A 16,770-nucleotide genomic window follows, 5' to 3' on the forward strand; every position below is an offset into this window, starting at 1 on the left:
GAAACATTCGGAGGTGCTGGTCCACCTGTGAGGAAAGGTAGCTACGAGGGAAGTCTGCTATAAACACAGCAAGCGGTCCAGTCGATCCTTCCGGAGTTGGCCTCATAAAACTTGCTCTGGCTGGTTTCTCCTTGACTTTTCTATCACTACATTATGTGGCTAGAAATGGTTCCAAGTTTCACTTGGTATGACACTGAATTAGACGTGGTAGATCGTTTCAGATTCACAGAGGGCTGGACTGTTTGTTTTAAAGCCCACTGTGACCCTAAGAAGCCCACTCTTACCCCAGAGGACGCAGTCCTCGAAGCAGAAACAGGATTTTTCTCAGGCTGTGGCCCCAGATCCTCACCCGTGAGAATGGAAGAATGCTACCAAGTGCATCTTTCCTATTTAATCCATCCGTCCCTTCTGAGGTGGATGACCTGGTCCATCTGGGGATGTGACTTGACATCACCCATGTCATTCTGCTGACAAGTGGCAGGGTGCATGCTCCTTCCAAGCCCTGGTGACTTTGTCCGAGAAAGAGGACGAAGAGCAGGGATGAAGAAGATGAAGGAGCAATGATTTGGCACGGATATACGTTAAAGGGAAGAGTGAAAATGAGCCCAAGAGGAGATAGTTGAACCTGAACTAAAAGGGGCAGGTGGAATTATTGCTGGTGACTAGGTTCTTGTCTTGCTGCAGAAAGAATTCAGAGATGGGACGTGGAGGTTAAGAAAGTAAAGTGAGGATTTATTAAAGGATGGATAGTACACTCTTAAGGGGAGAGCAGGCAGGCTCAGGTGAGCGGCTGCCCTGAGTTTCTTTGGCAAGTTGGTTACATCGAGTGTAAAAATGAATGGGCATAATATTAATTGGGAGAGAAGGGCTTGGGTTCACATTCCCTGATTTTCATCCCAACTCCACCTTCCTGAAGGGAGGAGGGATTTTTGTCCTTATTTAGTTTGGATCAGAAGTGTCATGGCCTCGGTGCATGATGGGTACTTCTAATCTGCAAGGCTAATTTCATTGAAATGAGGGCATAATGAGCAAAAGGTTACATTCGGACACTGGAGATTCCTGTCTTTTCCCACCTTTCTTTGTCGGGCTCCAGAGCACTTGTCACACCAAAATGTGTGATCGCTTATCCACCCAGAGGTTCCCGCTTCTCTTTCTCTACCCAGGGACTCCTGTTGTTTACATGATGTATGGATTCCTGCATTTGGCCCTATGCCCCTCCTTTTTACCCAATTTCTGCCATTTGGCCTGCATCCCCTTTTCTCTGCTCATATCTAGCTATCTGCCTCCTCTAACGGTGGGATATCTCTTATATGTGGAATCAAAATAAATGACACAAACAAATGTATTTACAAACCAGAAACAGACTCACAGACATAGAAACCAAACTATGGATACCAAAAGGGCAAGGAATGGAGGAAGGGATAAATTAAGAGTTTGGGATTAGCCAGTACATGCTATTATGTATAAAGTAGATAAACAACAAGAACCTACTGTATAGCAAAGGAAATTATATTAAATATCTCATAATAATGTATAATAGAAAAAATCTGAAATATATATATGTGTGTATGTATAACTGAATCAATTTGCTCTACACCCGAACTAACACAACATTGTAAATTAACTACACTTCAATTTAAAAAAAAAAAAAAAGAACTAAAACCTTAGAGTAAAAATAAAAAGGGTGAGGTGGGATGGGCTGGAAGTAAAAAGCTAATCATTTTACCAAGAACCAAAAAATCAGCCACAGGTTCTGGTTGCATTGTCTCACTCCTGAAGGCAAAACACTTACAGTGACTGCCAAAAATCTGAAAAGGAAAAGTTTGCTGATACCTCTGATGTGAGGCCCCAGGCTCCCACCACGCCCAGCAGAGGCGTTCGGCCCCTGCCTTCCACTCTGACCGGTGGTCCACGGGGACTCACACCTGGGCCACAACACAGGGCAGAGCTACTACTACTTCTTCACATCTCTATTAACTAACGCACAGTCTTATGGTCCATTTTAACCAGCCCCATCTCTAGTCCAGCTGTGCTGGCTTTTAAATTTTTTTTCTCTTACTGATTTTTGATACTGTGCTCCTAAGTAGGGTTAGTTTTAGCAAGTGGAAAAGTTAGATCACAGTGTGGTATGACTTGAATACCCCTTGTCTCTGTTCTCTTCTACTTGGGTTCTCAAGTTATTTCTATCATCAGAAATTCAACCATTATATATTCACTTCATTGGATCCCAGATTTACTTTTAAGATGCAAAGACCTCACCGAAGGACACCTTGAGCTGAATTTGGGATGCTATAGAATTGGGTACAAATTCATCTGTGTACCTAATCTTCCTTGCTCTTCATAACAAATTTAAATAAACTTGAAAGGGAAAAAAATTCACAAAAGGTAAAATTCAGTCTGGGAAGGGGAGAATGGCAGAGAAGAGAGAAGCAATCCCATCTCCACTTGATCTTGGTGATGATGGGGTCTAGGGACATGGGCTTCTGTGCTATTATGATTCTTTTAAACCACCTCAGGGCATCTCAAGACTGAGACCAGACAATAGCTCCAATTCCCCACCCCTTAGGGATGTCTGGGGCTGGCCATGAGATGAGCAGATCATAATAATGAAGGCATCTCCCAATACCGAATGTCGGTGTCCTGCTTGTAATTTTACAGAGCATTTTCAAATTCCTTGGTCCTCATCGTAGCTGAAGGATAGGGGATTGTGATTTCACATTGCAAACTCTCATGGCTCAGAGTTAAGAAACCCGCCCAAGATGTCCAGATGACTGAACTGAGACTCAAACCTGTCCAGACTGTCTCCCGACCCAGACGTCCGTCCTTTATACCTGGGGTTGAACTTGTTCTTACAAAGGACTCCCAAACGTCAGGGTCAAAGCTCTGATGAGAAGGGGTAGAAACAGACACTCCAGGAGGTAGAAGAGTGCTTTCAAAGCAGGGCAAAATGGAGACCTATGACCTCATTGCCCTCCCAGGTGGGTGCAGCCACTCGCCTCCACCCAGCTGTGTCTCCAGATGCACAGACAGGGCAGTGGCCTGGCCAACGTGGGGGCAAGGTGGGGCGAGGGCCCACCCCATAAACCCAAGCAATGCCCAGTGCCTCACAAATTTAGTAAAAAAAAAAAAGAGTGCTTGTTATGTTAACACAACTTCAAGACACACCCCGAGCTACACCCTCCACTCACATCTCCACGACCTCTAACATCCTTCTATTTAGGAAGTCCGGGGTGTCCACGTGTGCTGGACGCCAGGTGAGACGGTGGGCCTGTCTGCCTCCGAGGTCCCGCCTGGTACTAACAGTCTCAGCCTGGAGCCTGTAGCAGCCCAGGGCTGGAGCATCTGACCTTGTAAACAGACACAAGAGATTTGCCTGTGAAAGTGGCCCCCACCTGCCCAACCCGGCACCCGCCATGGCTTTCCTGGGCTGCCTGTGAGCACCTGCTGACAAGGTAACAGATGACCCCTGTACATCTCACCATTCAGATGCTCTCGGACCCTTCCTCCTGAGAACCAGGGAGAAGAAGCCAGCTAGGACCACAAACGCCCTCCTCTGAAAAGGTAGACGTAGAGACACGAGGGGCATTCGAGTTTCATTTTAATTATGTGCAGATTGTCTAAACCATAACTCACTAGGTCTGCATGGAAAGATTTTCCATTGGGTAATTTTTACAGCTGTCCCTTCAATGTTGTAGTGTCTCGGGTGAAAAAGGAGACATGGAGAGATGAGGGGACAGAGGGCATGTGGTCCGGGCCAGGGCACTGGTGTTTGACAAGGTGGAGTTAGGACGGTTCTCTCTGACCCTAGTCTAGCTTTGTGACTTTGAACGCTAAGACAGGAGAGTAGCAACAACCCCATGCCAATAGGTGCCACCAGAGGGGTCATCCCCCCGAGAAGTCCCCCTTCTCACGGAGGCACTGTTATCTTTCTCAAATCACGTCACTCCATGAAGGACCTTCCATGGCTCCCCATTTCCCATGGGATGAAGTCCAAATTCTATAGCAAACCTCTCCAGACCCCCCACCATCCGGCCCCAAACTGCATTTGCAGCTTTACGCTCGGCCACCTCCTGCCCCTCCCCACCCCGAATCTCACCCCCTGGCCAGGATGCTGTGCCTTCTCCTCCTGTCATTTCATAAGCCACACGTCTCATCCCCTGCCTGGAAGGTACCTGGCTTGTTCTTCTAAGCCAAGTTCCAAGGTCACTACGGGTCCCCTCATACAGATGGAATTCTCCTCGATGCCTCTAAACACGCCTTTTCTCCCTCCTGTTCAGCTCTGCTGCCCATAGAGTTCAGGTTGGTTCTTCACCTAAGCTCCCCAAAGCCAGGCACCACGAACAGTTCATCTCGAATGAGCCAGAGCTTGGGTTGGTTTCTGATGGTGTGAACGGGGCAGCCCTGGACCAAACCCTTGGGTTAGTGGGTGCCTCTCCGGCCTCCAGCCTTGCTTCTCAGAAACCTTTCTCCTTCCGCCTACAAAAGGATCTGCTGCTTATAGGTGTAGTTCTCCTGGCCCCCTGCCAAGAACAGCTCTTGGTTCTCTCTTTCATTCTATTCAATAGATTATATTCACATCAGCTTATGTCTTTTCAATGAGCTTTTGCATTTTGACAGTGATCAAGGTCTGCAGCTGAAGCTTAAAGTGGCATCTGCAGATGGGTTGGGCGCATGCGATGTCTGTGGATCCCACAAGAGTATCTGCCCGATCACTTGCCTGGATCCTTCATTACACTCCCTGAGCAGACCACACCCCCAACTAGCTAAGATCCACTAAGCTAAAGCGATGAAGCTTCAGAGGAGAACTTTAAGGGGGCATAGTGGCCTGTCCCTGGAACTGTATCCCATGCATGGGCCCTGATTTGTTGCACAGTAAAGACATTGGTGCCCTAGAGACACTTCACATGCCCTGAGAACCAAAAGCAGCCCAAGGTAGGAAGGGTGTGTTCCTTTGTGTGTTTGCTCTGCATACCAGGCGTGCATCTTCTTTGACCTGAGGCAGAGCAGGGAGAGTCCCCATCCCTCAGCAGTCCCCAGCAGTGCCTCTCCACCCATCCTCCATCCACAGACACGCTGAAAGTCTCTTGCACGTGACAGGTATCTGCAGATCACTCTCAAACCTCCTTGTGACCCCTCCCTTTTTTTGGCCCCCCTCAACACTCCCATCATCCCAGACATTCTACATGGCACTCTCCCTTCAGTGTCACAGCCCAGGGTAGAATGGCCCGGCCACTGTCCATCTGCCCACACAGCCCACAGGGGGCTGCATGAACCCAATGTCTCCCAAAGTCCCTAGACCTATTGCTCTTTTTTTCCAAAACAAACAACTTTTTACTGAAGTCTAGTTGATTTACAATGTTGTATTAGTTTCAGGTGTACAGCAAAATGATTCAGTTATGTATTCATATATATATATTTCTTAAGAGTTCATAATAATGCCACTTCCTTTTCAGAGTACTCGAGAACAACTTTCCATCACTTGTATTTTTAAAACAGAAATGCATTTTATATGTTTGAGGAGTGAATGCCCACCTCCAAGGGGAATGCTTCGCCCAAGGGGCACGGATGGCATCGGGGAAGGACGGAGCGGGTGGAGCAAGTCTCCGCCCTGAGCTGTTGGTTCTCGGCACCACCTCTTGGCACACCGTCTATGCAGCTCGCATTTTCAGCTGCTCCCCGCCAACAGCCGCTGCCTTCCGGCCAGCTTGTAAAATGGATTGTAAATTCCTTGAGGGCCGAGAGCCTCTGGGCTGAATCGATTTGCAAACCCAGTGTTTTTCCCCGTGTTAAATACTCCAATCAACTTCATCACCGTGTCATTATCTCTTCCTCCTAAATGTCATGAGAGTTGTTCCGCTGTCACCACCATTGAGTTCCAGCCCCCTTCATCTCCCTGCCTGACCTGCCACAGCTCCCCGACTGGGCTGCTTTCACTCCACAGCCACTACGAAGCTTTAAAAACTCAAATCGGATTGGATCACTTCCCTGCTTAAAACCTGCGTCATTCGAGGGAGTTGCCTAGTTTTTCTACACAAGGCTCGTTTCTTGTAGAGTGGTCCCTGGCCCTCAGGAGCACAAGAATGAGAATAAAGCATTCAGTCATTCCCCAGGGAGAGGCATATTGGAAAGAAGAGCCTTCGGATGCAGGGTCATCTCCACCGCGAAGCCTTCCCAGATTGCCCCAGGTGGAAATGACGTCTCCTTCCTGTGGCTCCCGGTCTGCTTGGAGGAGACTCTTCAGGTGAAACCTGCACACACTTTGCATTTTTTTTTTTTAGCGTGATTCTCTTCCTCTGTTAGATTGGAAGCCCCATGTGGGCAGGCCCAAGTGTTGTCTTTGGACAAAGCCTGGGACGGTGCCCAAAGAGACTAGGCCCTCCGTCAAGGGCTCTGGACTGACCAACCAAATCAACGAATGACTCACGTCAAAGGAATGTTCTGGGTTCAGTAACTCTTTCCCAGGGGACGAAACTGAAGGCCACTCTCCCCTCAGCTGGTGCTCAAATGGTGAAACTGTTAAAGGACCCTCAGCTCTTCGGGGCCGGGATGCAGACTGTCACTGTGGGCTCTTCCCTGCCAGGAGCAGTGGGCCTGCGGCAACGCAGGACGTGCAGGCTGTCTGTTGCCCTGCAGACAGCGGGACAGAGGGACAGCAGGACGGTGGGGCGGTCAGTCCTCCGCGAGCACAGCTCACGGCACCCTCAGCTCCTCCGCCGACCCGCTCCCCGCGCGCTCTCCCCAAAAGGGAAAACCTCAGCTTCCTTTCCTTTTAACCTGCTGAGACTTTGTTCCTCTTTGGACGCTGTGACCCTGCGGTGGCTCCAGCGAAGACCTTCTGTGCGTCCCTCCTCCGCACGCACACAGCACTGGCTGACACCCTGGCCCCGTGTCCCGGGTGACCCTAAAACAGCCCTGGGACACAGCGCCTCGGAGCACTTAACTATGGTTTAACACTCGAGAGCTCGTGGAAGGAAACCAGCACTAAATAATACGAAATACTAGGTAGAGCCCTGCCGGGACAGGAACGGGACGGCACTATAAACGCTGCGGGAACGGTAACAGCGTAGCACAGCGCAGTAACACTAAAGCGCTGCGGCGGTAGGAACAGGGGCGTACCGTTAATGCCACAGCAACGGTAGCAGCAGCGCACAGCGCGGCAAGGCTGAAGCACGGCGGTGACGGGGCTTCCCGGTTCACGCACGGCGCTGGCAGCGGCGTGGCAGCGCTGCGGTGCTGTGCGGCTGCAGCGGAAGCGGGCGGTACTGAATGTGGTGGTGGTAACGGTGTTTTTAAAGCCTTGAAAGATGTTCCTCCTGCCCCTGGATACTTTCTGCTTCACGCACTCTGCCCTTCTATGGTTCCCATGCCTGTTCTAAGTGAAATTTTGAAAATAAAGATGTTTAAATGGTCGGTGTAGCAAGAACATAACTGGGGTTTTGTAGCTTCACCTTCAAGATGATAGAAAGGGCACAGAGCTCTTCCGGCACATTTGTGTTACTGTGTCTTCTTACTGGTGCTGTCAGTCGGGGTTCTTCGGTTGCAGGGGGTCGACAGCTGACTGGCCCCTCCTTTGCCGGACCCAGCAAAATCCACCGTTTTGCTCAGGGGGCGCTGAGGACGGCCAGAGGGGTCACAGCTGGGCCTCAGGGAGAACTAGAGGCAGGGCTTCGAGGCCACAGCACTCCCTCCTCTCCTCAAGTCCTCTGGGAGTGTCAGGGTCGCCTCTCCCTCACCCTCAGACAGGCTGTTTCCTTGTGGCTGAGAGAGACATGTTTGAGAGTTTTAGCTCCTGATAAATTCCGCCACCAGAGACAGAATAAATTACCTCCCCACCCTTTCTCTTCCTGCCTCCTTCTCTCTCTCCTCCCTTCTCCAAACATCCTGAAAAAGCATCATGTTAGCCCACCTCCGGTCTTGCCCAGTTTGGCCAAAGGTGGAGCACTGTGGTTGGCCCAGTTCGAGCCAAGTTCCTCATCCTCTCCAGAACATTCAGAAGGACGTAACAGCACCCACAGATTGGGGAGAGGGGGTTAATGGCGGCTTAGACTCCAAGAACGAGGGGTATGGATACTCCGTACCAGAGGTGTGATCTGAGCTCTCACCCTGGGGGTCTCAGAGCCTGGGCTTCTCACTCACAACCCAGCTGGACAGTCAGATGAGAATGGAGCTGTGTTGGTGACCCTTGAAATGTTCATTGGTAGCAAGAATGCATTTGCTAGTAGTTAATACTCCTCCTTTCTGCCAGATGCCAAGTCAGGCAGCTTATACCACGCCATGTCAACCTTCAGTAAATTGGAGGGGGGGGGCGGGTAATTAGGTTTATTTATTTATTTTAATGGAGGTACTGGGGATTGAACACAGGACCTGGTGCATGCTAAGCACACACTACCACTGAGATATACCCTCCCCCGACCCTCAGTAATTTTATTTTTATTCACTTACTCAGCATGTATTTCTTGAGTGCCTATTTTGTATCTGACATTCTGCTCAACGTAGAAGAAAGAAAAATGACAAAGACATAGTCCCTGGCTCAAAGAGATTACAGTCTGGTGGGAAAGGCAGCCTTGTAAACATGTGATTTCTGCAGGTGTGACAAGAACTATGATCAAGGTATGAACTCAGTGCTGTAGGTCCCGATGTGGAGACACAGCAGGAATGGCCATATAGAAAATAGAATCTACATGCTTCCTCATCTCTAATCAATTACTTAGTATCAAGACATCTCCTCCCTCAAGTTGTGGTATATTTATACAATGGAATACTACTCAGCCATAAAAAAGAATAAAATAATGCCATTTGCAGCAACATGGACGGACCTGGAGACTGTCATTCTAAGTGAAGTAAGCCAGAAAGAGAAAGGAAAATGCCATATACTATCACTTATATGTGGGCTCCAAAAAAAAAAAAAAAAAACAAGAAAACAAGAAAAAAAAAGACAGGCCACTAATGAGCTCATCTACAAAAGAAACAGACTTACAGGCATAGTAAACAATCTCATGGTTATCAGGAAAAGGGGGTGGGAAGGGATAAATTTGGGAGTGTGAGATTTGCAAATGTTAGCCACTATATATAAAAATAGATAAAAAACAAATTTCTTCTGTATAGCACAGGAAGCTATGCTCAATATCTTGTAATAACCACTAATGAAAAAAATGAAAATGATTATATGTATGTGTGTGTGTGTATATATATATGTATATATATATATATATATATATATATGTGTGTGTGTGTGTGTGTGTGTGTGTGTGTGTATAAACACATGACTGGAACGTTACACTGTACACCAGAAATTAACACATTGTAACTGACTATACAAGGACAAGCAAGGATCTAGATAGAAGATGCTAACACGTTTTTTTTTTTAAAAAAAGGTATTTCCTCCCTCACCCAATGGCTTTTATGTGCACAGAAAACTATCGTTTACCCAGCACTTCCACTCACACCCTCTTTAAACCTCAGAAACGTCAGCCCTATGGAGTAGGTAAAGCAAGTCGTGTCTTCCGCATTTTGCACATGAAGAAATTGTGATCCCACAGGCAGTAGGTAACAGCACTGGCCCTGGAACCCATGCCTTGGGCTTCAGCACGATGCCTGAGTCACCACGCTGCCACTGTCCACCACTGGATACAGAGGCCCATCTAGAAAAAGAAACCTCATCCCAATCTGTCCCCAGCCATATGTGGAACGACTCCGACCCATGATCAGCAGCCATCTGGTTTATCTGTGTGTGTGTCTTTCAACACTCTGCCCTCCTCCGGGTGCCTCTGGTCACTGACCTGCACAGAGCCTCGGTCCTGGTACAAGGCCAAGTCTGTCTGCTACCCTTGGATCTCACTGATACAGCGATCAGGAGGAGCTGCTCAGCACGGACCAAGAAAAAGTCACAAATAAGATGAGAATACAGATTCCGTTCTCTAGAGCAGTGTGTCTAAGACTTCAACGTGCATGTGAATCACCTGTGGGTTTCGTCCAAGTGCAGATTTGATTGAGTAGGTTTGACGCAGGACCCTCATTTTCTATTTCTAGTAAGCTCCCAGTGATGCCAAAACCGCTGGCCCACAGACCATATTTTAATAAGCAAGGATCTGGATAGAAGATGCTAACACGTCTCAGCCACTTGAGATAAACAAGTCAGTGGACTGGTGCTTTCCTAAAAACTTGGAATTGGAAAGTAGACATGTGATCTTGAATAAAATACTGTTATAAAGACAAAGATATAGAAGGAAATCTGAGATGAAAATTTGGAGTATTGTAAACTTACGTGTATCACACAGCCCACCTGGGCTTCAGTTTTCCCAGTTCTGAGTTGAAAGTAAGAAGTCACCTCGAGCTAATTAATGCGTGTGATGTTGTTTGGAACAAAATTTTATGGAAAATGCAGGTTATAACCCGCGGTATTTTTCTTGTCTTTTTTCTCTGTAGGAGATGTCAGTGAAAAAAAGGGTCCAGAATGATTACTAACCCATGACTCCCAACAGTATGACAGGTACCTGTTTTCTTTTCTTTTCTTTTCTTTGTGTACCTCCACTTTTGTCCCCTCCAAATAGAAACACAGGTTTCCTAAAAGACCAGCCTGAGAGAATCAGCAACAATTATTTCCAAACCAATGAGTGTTACTAAATGCAAGCATCTCCTGTGACGACAGCCCCACAAATGTGCTTCTAGGTTCTTCTGAAACCGTGAGATGCAACATCACGAGAAACATGACGGGAGGAAATGAGAATTCAGAGTGAAAGGCTAGTTTTCAGCCATCCTAAGGTCACTCCACACACACACACTCAGTACATTTACTCTTCACATTGATTCAGATCAATGTAATAAACGGCTCTATGTACTCAGTGACCCCCCGTCCAGGCATTGTCCAAGGTGGGCTGTTTATTCCATTCAGCAGTAGCGTCAGAATGGAATATGATTAGAGCATGTAAGGTAAAGTGAGCTAGAAACTCTTAGCAGGGGACAGAGGAGAGACAGAATGACCCCCAAGGAACCTAAGGTCGCCATAGCACAAATCCTTTTTGTAACACGCAGAGTAAGTGTTGCAAACTCACAGGCCCCCAGGAACCAGGCAGAGAACACCAATGCCTGAAACAAAACAGGAGAACCAGGTTCTCTCAGAAGAGAAATCACACCTCCACTCCAGGCAATCACCAACAAGCAGGGAGGGAACCCAGTATGTCCAGAGATTTCAAATTTTTAAATGAAGCTGGAAATCCAGAATTTTGAATGAAGTATCCCCACTTCTAAACGCAAGCAATTAATATATAAAAAGATCAGAGACTCATGGGCCAGTCCAAATACGTCTGCTGTCTGGAATCAACCATGAATTAGCAGTTTACAACCTCTGCTTTGGTTACCACGGCAGCAGGGCAGGTACCCATAGACCTCAGCCTTGTGCAAGTTTACAAGCCTTATATAATGACCATAATGTTACATCACCCAGCATCACTGCCCTGCCTCTACACCCATCTACACTTGAGTTCCTGATGCAGCTAAAAGACAAAGCACCTAGGCAAACCAGAACAATTCACACCCTTAAGAAGTGAATCAGCCTCGGAATCACATCTCATCTTATTTCTTAGTAACAGGCACCAAAACACACTGACTCCCATTTCTGTTCCACTGCCAACTCGGCCACCGTAGCCTGAAAAGCCGTGGACTACACGTGACAAATAGACTTGGCTGTGTCTCAGTAAAACTTTATTTACCAAACAGTTCATAACCCTTTGCCTATTTTCCCTTTGGATTATTATTATTGATTTCTAGGAACTCTTTTTAGGAAGCTTGGTCTTTTTTTATATATATGGTAAATATTTTCTCTTAGTTTGTCATTTGCCTTTTGATTTAGCTTATAGTATAACTTGCCATGATTTTTTTGTCAGATTCTTTTTTTTTTTTTTTTTTGGTTATTGTTTGCTCTTTGATTTTGTTTTGGTAGTCAAATTTACCCATCTTTTCTTCATGGCTTCTGGATTTCAGGTCAGTTAAAAAAGACCTCTCTTACTCTAAGGCCTTTCCTACTCTGTTTTCTTCTGTTACTTTTGTAGGTATGTGCTTTAAAAAAAAAATCCAGCTTTAGTGGGGTATAATTTATAAAATTCATCCATTTTAAGTGCACAATGCATGGTGTTTGGCTAATTTATAGAGTTGTGCAACCGTTAGCACAATCCAGTTTTAGAACATTTCCAGCTTTGACCCAAGGACTGTAGTTGGCCAAGCCCTGTTCTAGAGTCCCAGATAGTCCAGACCATGTTATTGTGAAGCAGAAACCCCAGGCCGAGGCAGCTCATCTCCAGGACCGAGCTAGGAATCCGAGCTAACTCTAGGACGGTTCTGGACGAAGCCAGCTGTCAGCCAGTCTGTGGGTGCGGGATGTAATCCCTGCAGCCCAGGCTGGAACCAGCTGCCTCCCCGTGGAGGAGGGAGTTCTGGCTTCCCAGTGTTTGCTTCAGAGCATAGAAACTAACGGTCCTATTTTCAAAAGAAATCTACTCAAAACACACATATGCTCAGTATATGTTAATGGGCTCAGCTGAGAAAATCATTACTTTAGACTTCCTTGTTTGTAGATGAAATAAAACAGTGTCCTTTTCTCTCTATTTTTTGCTATGGTCTCAGGCTGCATGTTATTTTAAGAACCCTAACAGGAGACCATGATAAAGCTGTAAGTCATCAGAAGTGCTTGCTTGCTTTGGGAGCATAATTTAAAGGGCAAATATGCATATTTTCTTCTCTGAAATACATAATAGGTAATATTACTGTTAGGCAATACAGGAAATCAATTAACCTTTATGAAAAGAAAACTCATTTTTCAATGAACAGGAGTAAGAACATTGAATCTGTTTTGCAAAAACCGAGCAGACCCGTATTTTCAGATAAAAAAGCCTTCAGCCATGCTCTTATTAAATTTATAAATTCTGCATTAACTCAAATGGAGAATCGTTTATTTTCTGGGGCTTTTTCATATCAGCTACAGTGGAGTCAGGTCTTGCTAAAATGTTCTCATTGCTTTGCCCCCACCTAATTTGAAATTCAGGCTGTGTGAAGTCACTCATTGAATATACTGATTCTTGTGGGGAGAACAGAGCTCAGTGGTAGGGAACATGCTTAGCATGCACAAAGTCCTCGGTTCGATCCCCAGTACCTCCATTAAAAATAAATCAGTAAATAAACCTAATTACCTCCCCTCTCCAAAAAAGAAAAGAAAATACTGATTCTTGCAGGAAAGGAAGAAGATGCCTTAATGCAGTATTTTATTGGTCTGGAATTGAGCACTGCTTCCTAGGAGGGGTTCTGCTAGCATTTATGTCATTATAATGAGCTCCAGTCTGCATAAAATCATGATTCACAGCATAGGAGAGTTTGTGCTAAGATAGAACGCCTACAATTCTAAATACCAAAGTTAGAGGCTTTTAGCCTTGTTCGAAAAAGGAACTAAGACCTCAGACTCCTATAAATGTGCCTGAAGAGGTAGAAGCAAGGTTCTGTTACGTCTGCCCTGACCTGGCTCTCGGGAGTGAGGGTGTGACATAGAGTCACACTGTTACGAATCCACAGGCCTCACTCAGCTGTGTGACCTGCGCCTCTTCTGTGCGACCCAGTCGTTCATCTCACCTCCCGGCTGTGACCTTTGCCCTCTCCTTTTTCTCTCTCAAGGCATTATATTGAGTATGTCCCAGGGGCCTGGGAGGAGTGTCTGCAGGAAGTGACAGGTGCTTTCAGTAGTTGTCCCAGTGTTTTCTCTGTGCGATCTTCATATTGTTTGCTTGCTTGTTTTTTCTTTTTGTTTTTGCAAAGAGAATAAAAAGCAAATCTGTGTTGTTGGTAGGAGGGCTCGAAGGGGAGGGTTCCTCACCCTCCCCAACATCTTGTAAGGGTGGGAGGGTGGGAGCCACAGAAAAGGCAGGAGATGAGGGCTCACACCCGACCCTGTACAATGTAGAAGAATCCAATATAGATACTTTGTATAAAAGCCACTTGTCCTCATTTGTGGAGCCTGGTGAAAATTCACATTTCTCGCTACTCCTGAGGTTGAAATGCTTTTGCATGTTTATTTGCCACTTTTATGTCTTCATCCATAACTTACCTGTTCGTATGCATTGTCCAGATGCCTGTTATGGGTTTTATATTTTTCTCATTATTTGTAGAAGCAATTTATTACATATTAAGGATAATAACCAATCAAGGCACCTAATCTCTCTCAAGCTTGAATTCCTCATTTGCTAAGTGAGAAACTGAGACTAGTTCATCTCCACTTCTCCCTCCACTTTAAAGATTAGGTTATATTTCAAATTTGAATATTTATAAATCACATTTTCATAAAGTAGGGTCATGGGTACATTAATGGTTGGATGTAAAGAAAAAGGACACCCTGGAGAGAGGTTTTCTGTGTTTTAAGACTATCTTAATGTACAGATTTTTCAAAGTCAAGCAAAACATCCGAGTGGGGAAAGCTAATATTTTATTGTAAAGTCCATGTCAATGGGCAGAAGACCTAAAAAAAAATTTTTTTTAAGAATGCAAGGACTAAATAAACTACCCTTTGATGAGTTTTTTAGAAAGTAATATGTCATTTTAAATCTCAAAAAAAAAAAAATTAAAAAATGAAGCCCATGTCATTGTCAACGGTGGCCCTTCAGGTGTCCTTGAAGCTTCTCAGCTGCTCCTCGTGGCCACTTCATTCCGTCAGAGACAGGACCACAGTTGTGTTCCTGTCTTACACCCTGTGCAGACCAGGTCCTCACAAGGCCAGAGGTTGTTAACAGCAGGATAATGACACCACTCAGAGACAACAGATGTTCACCAGTGTGCATGTTGTTAACGTTTCCCATCATAAACGCTCTTCTAAAATAGGATTCTGTTCACAGCCACTTAATAACCTCCCCAACAGTGATACGGTCCCTGAGGGCCAAGCTTTTAAAATAATATTATTATAAATAATGTTCTAATGAGCCACCATGTACATAATCTGGCACCTCTCTGATTATTTCCTCAGGATAAGTTCTACTAAGTGAAAAAAAAAATTTAATAAAAACTGGGTGAAAGGTACTGAACATCTTTAAAAACCTTCTCTGTTATCAAATTGTAACCAGATTACTGGACCAATCAGCAGTGCAGTGTCCATGTAATCATATACCCTCTGACTTTGGAGTTTGGGGTAGTTTGTTTATTTCTGAGAAAGGCAATTCATTAGGCAAAGTTTTATCACAGGTTTTATCAGCGTTTTCCAAAACTTTACATATTTATCATTGATAATAAATTTGACTCCACACTCACAGGTGTGCACACACGGTTGGCTGCTTAAATGTCTTCTCTTGCAATTTACCTGTTAGTTAACTTTTCTATTGCCCTACTTGTCTTTTCCTTATAATCTGTATATTAAGGATTTAATTCATTGTCTATTATAAATGCTACGAATATTTTTCCCACTTTAGTATACGTCTCTCCTTTTTGTTTGTGGCGGTATCTGAACTTTTTAAGATTTTTCTTCTTTGGAACTAACTCCATACTCAAAGAAAGTTGGTGAGATGAGTTCAGAGAATCCTCAGATACTCTTTACCCAAAGTCCTCAAATGTTAACATTTTTATCATGTTTGCTTAATTTTTCCCCCTGGCTCTTTCTGTCTCTGTGGTATATAATTTTGACTTTGAACCATTTACAGATAAACTGTGAACATGACCTACGGCATTTCTGACATACAGAAATGTTTAGTGTCGATGTAGTGAGCTCTACTGGGTGTCGTTTTATGATTCCTGTCTTTGTTTCCAAGCTGAGAAATGTCTTCTGGTGACACTGGGGGACAGGGCTCTGCAGGTCCCAGGGATCAGCTAGTATTTCTATTCCAACACATCTTTCTTTTCTTTTATACTTAGACACAGGGGTGACTGGTGAAGGTCAAAGGTTGTCTCAACATACACCCTTTATGCACCAACCACGCTCCCTTAGAGGGCAACGAGGGAAGCCCCACAGGGCTGGCCGTCCTCCTGTGCCTCCTGAGAAAGGCAGGACAGCCACACCCAGGTCTGTGGATGGGCCACCCTGGCAAGGGACGTGCCCCAGAAGCCAGATGCACTTCTGCTTCCTTCCCCACGTTGCTCCAGGAACCAGGAGCTCGGCGTCACTTTGCACACTTGTAGCATCATTACTCTGAAAGGACATCTGGAGGCTTATTTCACGTTATTCCCGGTTCCTGTTTCCCCAGTTGTGGCCAAAAATAAGATGTGGCTTCGGATTCCACAGAGCCCTCTTTATACATAACAATGTTGCCACAAATAGTTTTGGAGGAAGAAAAATACCAGCTTGCCCAAATAGCTAGCTCTACCATTGGTGGAGCCAATTACAAAAGGGAACTTTGCCTTCATTTCTTGGGTGTTTAACCACACAAAGCAATGTGGCCCCTTTGCCTCCTCCTCAGCATTTCAAAAAGAAACAAAAATCTCACTGCAGGTAAGCTAGAAAAGAAACACCAGTCTCCCCCAAAATGCCCTGAGGGCAAGAGGGAGGCATACAAATCACACAGATTTTTTGTTTTTGTTTTTGTTTTTTACTGACATGTAGTTGATTTACAATGTTAGTTTCAGGTGTACAGCAAAGCAATTCAGTTATATGTATATATACTTTTTTTTTCAGATTCTTTTCCATTTCCACAAAAAATTGAATACAGTTCCCTGTGTTAGGCAGTAGGTCCTTGTTGTTTACCTCTTTTATATATAATAATGTGTGTATCTGTTAATCCCAAACTCCTGATTGATCTCTCCCCTGCCCTTTTC

General features: G+C 45.3%; 1 protein-coding gene across 22 annotated transcripts in view; it reads left to right on the forward strand.

The window, feature by feature from the left end:
* Positions 1-16,770, forward strand: part of THRB (thyroid hormone receptor beta) — a 383,076-nt gene that overhangs the window by 267,573 nt on the left and 98,733 nt on the right. For 19 of the 22 annotated variants that reach the window (XM_074371514.1, XM_074371555.1, XM_074371466.1 and 16 more), the window contains one exon: positions 10,426-10,489. The exons of the other annotated variants lie outside the window; for them this stretch is intronic. In XM_074371514.1, coding sequence (XP_074227615.1) covers positions 10,468-10,489 — 22 coding nt within the window. In that variant the 5' untranslated portion in view covers positions 10,426-10,467. The remainder of the gene's footprint in view (positions 1-10,425; positions 10,490-16,770) is intronic. 22 annotated transcript variants of the gene reach the window in all.

The sequence above is a fragment of the Camelus bactrianus genome, chromosome 1, assembly GCF_048773025.1.
Source record: "Camelus bactrianus isolate YW-2024 breed Bactrian camel chromosome 1, ASM4877302v1, whole genome shotgun sequence".
Taxonomy (NCBI): domain Eukaryota; kingdom Metazoa; phylum Chordata; class Mammalia; order Artiodactyla; family Camelidae; genus Camelus; species Camelus bactrianus.